This window comes from Cynoglossus semilaevis, chromosome 13 (assembly GCF_000523025.1).
Source record: "Cynoglossus semilaevis isolate Cse_v1.0 chromosome 13, Cse_v1.0, whole genome shotgun sequence".
NCBI classification, from domain to species: Eukaryota; Metazoa; Chordata; class Actinopteri; order Pleuronectiformes; family Cynoglossidae; genus Cynoglossus; species Cynoglossus semilaevis.
The window spans coordinates 2,078,811-2,084,747 of record NC_024319.1 but is presented as its reverse complement, the minus strand read 5'-3'; the positions used below and the strand labels follow the sequence as shown (position 1 = coordinate 2,084,747).

The window sequence follows — 5,937 nt, the reverse complement described above, 5'->3', positions numbered from 1 at the left end:
TCTGTGTTCTAGGCTGGAATGTCTGCAGTGGAAATGAGTTTCGGTAGCAGAGACGTTTGTGGGGGTGAGGGGGTGAGGTGGGGGTGAGGTGGGGGTGAGGTGGAGCGGGGGGAGTGTATGTGAAGTAAGAAAAAAAAACTGAAGTGAATATGGGATGCAGAAGGAAGGACGACGTGTCAGAGACGGCAGTGCACGTGAGGCGGACGTGCGCGTGCACATGCACGTGTAACAGGGACGACGGTAACAGAGCGTCGGCCGATGAACCGTCGGCCTTTGTTGCTGTGGATGTGACCGACAGCGGTGCGGTCGGACGGAGACGACGGCGAGGCCTCTGTTCTCACCAGACCTCGTCGTTGGTTCAAGGAAAATCAACGTTGTTTTGTTTTAATTTCTGATTTATTTCTGTTCCCAAACTCCAAGGAGGAAAAGTCAGAAACACGTCTTTGTGTCGGAGCCACAGGTCGGTCGCCTGCCTCCATCCGATAACGTTAACGATGTCCATCCATACACTGCATTTCCAATTCCGATATCAATCGATACCGACATCGGCAGTTGTTTTCAGCGCACCCCGGTGGCGTGCTGTCATAATGACAACCATTCACTTTCACTTTCACTTCCAAACTTTTCCAGGTCACATCGTCTGAGGGGAAACCCAAACATCAGAGGAGAAACCAGATAAGAATTCTTACGGATGTGACATCACATATGCTAACATCATAGTAGCTTCTTGTTGACGTAGCAGCCTCCGTCACCTGGTCCAGTACGATGGTACGACCAACCACGGCCTGGTCACCTGAAACTTGAAGGACTTTGTCAAAATGTTGATGATGAACCTGTTCACTGAGGTGTGTGTGTGTGTGTGTGTGTGTGTGAGAGGTGGGGTCTTAAAGGTACAGTCAGTGATGACCACATGGTCAGTACTGACTGAGCGGTCACTGAAGTACAGTGTGTATTCTCACACACACACGTCCAGTCCTGGAGTGTAACCGACAACCTCTGACCTCTGCACCCACACAGTGTGTGTGTGTGTGTGTGTGTGTGTTGATCACTGTCCAGTATCTGTGTCTTCATGAAGACCTGCTAAGGTGAATATTATGGTCTGTCACCAGTTGTGGACTTGAGCTCCCCTGGAGACCATGTGACTGGATTCTCTTTCTTGTCTTTTTAGGAGTTGCATATTATGGGATGTATGCTGCTATTGCTTGAGTATTATGGTCTGTCGGTGGGAGCGGCGGGGAGGGGGGGTCACCATGACAACGGAGTTGCTAAGGGGGCTGGGCGTGTTGGTGGAGTGGAGCAGGCGTGTGCGTGTAATCAGTCTGCTGCATGCATGTGCGGCACTGGCGGCATGCGTGCGCACGTGTGCGAGCGCGCGTGCACGGCGGAGGAAGGTGGGGGCAGGCTTAGTATTATGGTCTGTCCGTTGCGAGGTAACTATGCAGAGTCCTGAGTGAGTGTGGGAGGGGGGGTTATTATGGGATGTCTGCCCCCTTTGTGTGTTTGTGAGGATGTTAGCTAAGCTCTGTCACAGAGGTTGGGGGAGAGAGTGACAGGGGGAGAGAAAAAAAACGTGTTCCGTGTCATAGCGATATTTTTTAAAAACATTTTTGTAACTGAGCGGATCATTGGTCCGGAGCAGGTTCAATGATCGGACACTACATTAAAAAAAAACAACAACTGCCGGACTGACAGCCTGACCTGCCCTCGTTCTTAGACCGGGGAAGGGCGAGCACACACACACACCGACACACACACACTACAGTAAGTTTTTGACGTGTCAAGGTAGGAGATCAACTTTTACCTGTTTACTGCTTTAACTTGACGGTAATGTTTGTTTGGCTCGGTGTCAGTGAGAGGCGGATTCACAGAGAAAATACCTGCGTGAATACAGTTATTAACTTGTTTGACTTCAGACTTGGGGCGAATTAACGTTAGTTTTCCGTATTTAACAAAAATAAAAATAAAGATGTAAGGATGAGACAGGAAGACTGGTGTTCATTTATTAATATTTATTTATTTATTTCACTCCCCCCCACACACACACACCACAGCAGGCGCCCCCTCCCTTCCTGGACACCCCCGGCCCCTTCTCCGACGCGCCCCCGCCACTTTCCCTCCCCCCCCACACACACACACCACAGCAGGCGCCCCCTCCCTTCCTGGACACCCCCGGCCCCTTCTCCGACGCGCCCCCGCCACTTTCCCTCCCCCCCCACACACACACACAACAGCAGGCGCCCCCTCCCTTCCTGGACACCCCCGGCCCCTTCTCCGACGCGCCCCCGCCACTTTCCCTCCCCCCCCACACACACACAACAGCAGGCGCCCCCTCCCTTCCGCAGGCGCCCCCTCCCTTCCTGGACACCCCCGGTCCGTTCTCCGACGGTCCCACGTCATTTTCCCTCCACCCTCGCTGACCGAGGAGCGAGGTTTACGAGGGATTAATTCGTCCAACAAGAAATTAAAGCCAAACGCTGGGAACATGTCGGGCAGCGAGGATGACAGGGAGGACTTCGGAGCCCTGGACGAGCGCACACTTCTCCGCGGTAAGCTGCCTTTCTTTTCCCCCTTGGCAGAAGCAGCTTCATCTCCCGGTGACTGGAGCTCGCCTTCGCGGCGAGGCTAGCGTTAGCCGCTGCTAGCCGGGAGTCGTCTGCTCGGCCCGTCCGTCACTCAGGACAGACGAGTTCGTGAACTTGGCCCGCGGCTGTTTACACTCGTGTCTTAACTCTTTAGCCCCGCGAGAGGCTCAGGTGTGTCGGTGTGGGGACGGACGTCAGCTGTCAAAGTTTCAAAGACAACTTTTAACCTGTTCTCTGCTACCTTTCTGTGTGTGCGTGCGTGCGAGTCGGTGCGTGTGCGCGCGCACATGTTCACGCGTGTGTGGGTGTGCGCGAACATGCGCCGAGCTGTGCCTGTGCGCGGTCCCCGCACTCCCCTGCAGCAGTGTAACCACAGCCTGTGTCTGACAGCAGATGAGGACGAGCCGGAGGAGGAGGAGGATGCTGCTGCTGCTGCTGCTGCTGCTGACGCCGCCGCCGCTGCTGCTGGCTGTCTGACGTAGACGAGGTTCCCAAGTCCAAGAAGAAGAAGAAAGCAAAGAAGAGCAGCCGAGGGGAGAGCAGGAGCAGCAAGAGGCAAAGGCCCATCAGAGAGGTCAGTCCTCCCCCCACGACCCCCCCACAACAACAACAACAACTACAGTAAAGTCCGAAATCTAGAACAGAACGGACTTTAGTTTGATTAGTTTTATTCCGTTCATTCTGAACAGTCGTATCAGAAAAAATAAACAAGGAAGTGAAACAAAAATAACTGAATTAGATGCAAATAATCGTGTCTATATGCAAAAGAGGATTTTTTTTGTTTTTAGAAGACGTTGAATGACAGAAATGAAGATAATTTTTTTATTTAATATTTTTTTATTTTCCATCTAATATGACGACTGTTATTGTGTAGTGGCTCCATTCAAATCAATATAGTATCAAACTAGTAAACAGACAACAAACAACATTTTTATATTCAGTAAAAAAAATGAGTAAGAGAATGTAAACAACTGCCCAAATATATATATATAAATATATTTATTATATACTGAATATATTTTGATATTAGGATATATATAAATATATATACTGTATATAATCCTAAAAATAATATGAAGAATTAATTAGAAATAAGGTAATTTTCTGTGATGGACACAAACAGAGTCAATAACGTTCCTCCTCCAGGAGCTTCCTGTCAGCTCTCCCGAGCACCTGATTGGCTTAGGAGGAGCCGACAGAGATGCCGAAGTTGGAGGTATGCGGTCGGATAGTGAAGGCAGCGATTATGCCCCTGGGAAGAAAAAGAAGAAGCGCTACAGCTCGGCCAAGGAGAGGAAAAAAGGAGGTGCTGGAGAGAAAGGAGGCTCGTCCGGTTCAAAGAGCAAACGCAAAGACCCCGAACCAGATGACGACGACGACGACAACGATGACTGCCAGGTAAGGATGGAATCATCCGACTGGTCAGAGTGACCTGCCGTGGTTGATGTTCTCTGATGTTCTCCTCCTGCCTCAGCCTAAAAGCTCCTCTCAGCTCCTGGAGGCCTGGGGCATGAAGGACATCGACCACGTCTTCACTCAGGACGACTACGGCGCCCTCACCAACTACAAGGCCTTCAGCCAGTTTGTCAGGTAAGAACATTAAAGTCGTATTAACATGGACCTTCATTAATCTTTTCATTGTTCTGATGCCCATCAGTCCAGAAGCTTCACGTGTTATTCAAAGCAGGCGTTAAAAGTATTTTCTATCATCACTTTTTGATTTTGTATTTTTTTAACGAGTCATTTTCCTTTGAATTTCTTTTTCCCTCCAGGCCTCTCATCGCAGCCAAGAACCCCAAAATCGCGGTGTCCAAGATGATGACTCTGATGATGGCCAAGTGGAGAGAGTTCAGCACAAACAACCCACTCAAGGTGTGAGCGTCTCGACCCTGCAGCTGGACGAGAGTCTGGTGACTACAGACCAAGAGTCACAGACTGTCGTCTCCTGTGTTTGACCGATGCTCTCTCTCTCTCTCTCTGTCTCCCCCGCCCCCTCCCTTCCTCCCCCCCTGCAGGGCTGCGCCTCTGCCAACGCAGCTCTGGCAGCTGCCAACGTGGCTGCAGCTGTGGAGAACATGGTGGTGCCCGGGACAGATGGAGGGACAGAGACGGGCACCTCCCCCTCACCCACACCTGCTCCCACTCCTCTGGCTGCTGCTGCTCCCACACCTGCTGCTCCACCAGCACCACCGCTCCGCAAGGCCAAGACCAAAGAGGGCAAAGGTCACCGGAAAAACCTTTTTACTAATGACTTCTAGTCAGTGTTGGCCGCTGGGTCGTTATACTAGTTTTACTAGTTGTACTAGTAGCTGAACTGTAGTCTTGGTGTTTTCACAGGTCCCAACGCTCGTAAGAAATCCAAGTCAGCATCCAAATCTGCTCCGAAACCCAAGCCTAAAAAAGTGGCTCCGCTCAAGATCAAACTGGGGGGGCTGAACAGCAAGAGGAAACGCTCCTCTGTAAGATACTGACCTTGGTCCACTTATCACCTGGACTTTTTGTCATATTGATCTGTGTGAACGTGGCTGTTTTCTCAGTGCTAACGTCGTCTTTCACTCTCTGTCAGAGCGACGAAGATGAACCCGAGGTCGACAGCGACTTTGACGACGGGAGTTTCTCCGTGTCCGACGGCTCCAATCGCAGCAGCCGTCCTAAGAAGAAGCCGAAGAGCGCCAAGAAAAAGAAGAAAGGTTTGTCCGCTGAGATAAAGTGTTCCTGCTTGTGTTGACCCCACGTCTCCCCTCTGGACTGACGCTCGTTCAAACGTCTGCTCACAGTGGAGACCGAAGACGGCGATGGATACGAGACGGACCACCAGGACTACTGTGAGGTCTGCCAGCAGGGGGGGGAGATCATTCTGTGCGACACCTGTCCCAGAGCTTATCACATGGTCTGTCTGGACCCTGACATGGAGAAGGCACCTGAGGGCAAGTGGAGCTGCCCCCACTGTGTGAGTACTGTAATCTCACCCCCGGTCACCTGAGACTGGACGCCGTTCACAGGAGTCACACCTGTCCTGACGCTGACGCTCTCTGAGAGACAGAGTTTCTGAGAAAATATTTTCGTCTCATTTCTTTTCTCTTTCACTTTTCTTTGTCCTCTCCCCCCTTCCTCCCTCCTCCCTCCTCCCCCTCCGGTCCCTCCCCTAATGTTCACACTGCTCATGTTCCATCAATCCTCCTTTTCCACCTCATGCCTTATCCACCCCTCCTTCATTTCCTCTTCTTGCCCCCCCCACCTCTCCCCATCATGGCTCCACATGCACGCGCACGACCCCTGCACCCGTTGACTCCCCCTCCCTCCCTGCCCATCACTTGACTCACTGCTTTTTTTTCCATTCCCTCTGTTGTCCATA

At 51.5% G+C, this 5,937-nt stretch overlaps 1 protein-coding gene across 9 annotated transcripts in view; it reads left to right on the top strand.

Moving 5' to 3' along the window:
* The first annotated feature begins 2,344 nt into the window (after positions 1-2,344).
* The window catches only part of chd4b (chromodomain helicase DNA binding protein 4b), a 17,036-nt gene continuing 13,443 nt past the window's right edge, over positions 2,345-5,937 (top strand). For 7 of the 9 annotated variants that reach the window (XM_017038034.2, XM_017038033.2, XM_008322768.3 and 4 more), the window contains exons 1-9: positions 2,345-2,546; positions 2,976-3,156; positions 3,729-3,980; positions 4,057-4,172; positions 4,355-4,454; positions 4,598-4,805; positions 4,920-5,041; positions 5,149-5,272; positions 5,360-5,532. In XM_017038034.2, coding sequence (XP_016893523.1) covers positions 3,801-3,980; positions 4,057-4,172; positions 4,355-4,454; positions 4,598-4,805; positions 4,920-5,041; positions 5,149-5,272; positions 5,360-5,532 — 1,023 coding nt within the window. In that variant the 5' untranslated portion in view covers positions 2,345-2,546; positions 2,976-3,156; positions 3,729-3,800. Of the gene's footprint in view, positions 2,547-2,972; positions 3,157-3,728; positions 3,981-4,056; positions 4,173-4,354; positions 4,455-4,597; positions 4,806-4,919; positions 5,042-5,148; positions 5,273-5,359; positions 5,533-5,937 lie in introns of all 9 variants that reach the window. The other 2 variants (XM_025061770.1, XM_017038031.2) reach the window with 2 other exon arrangements.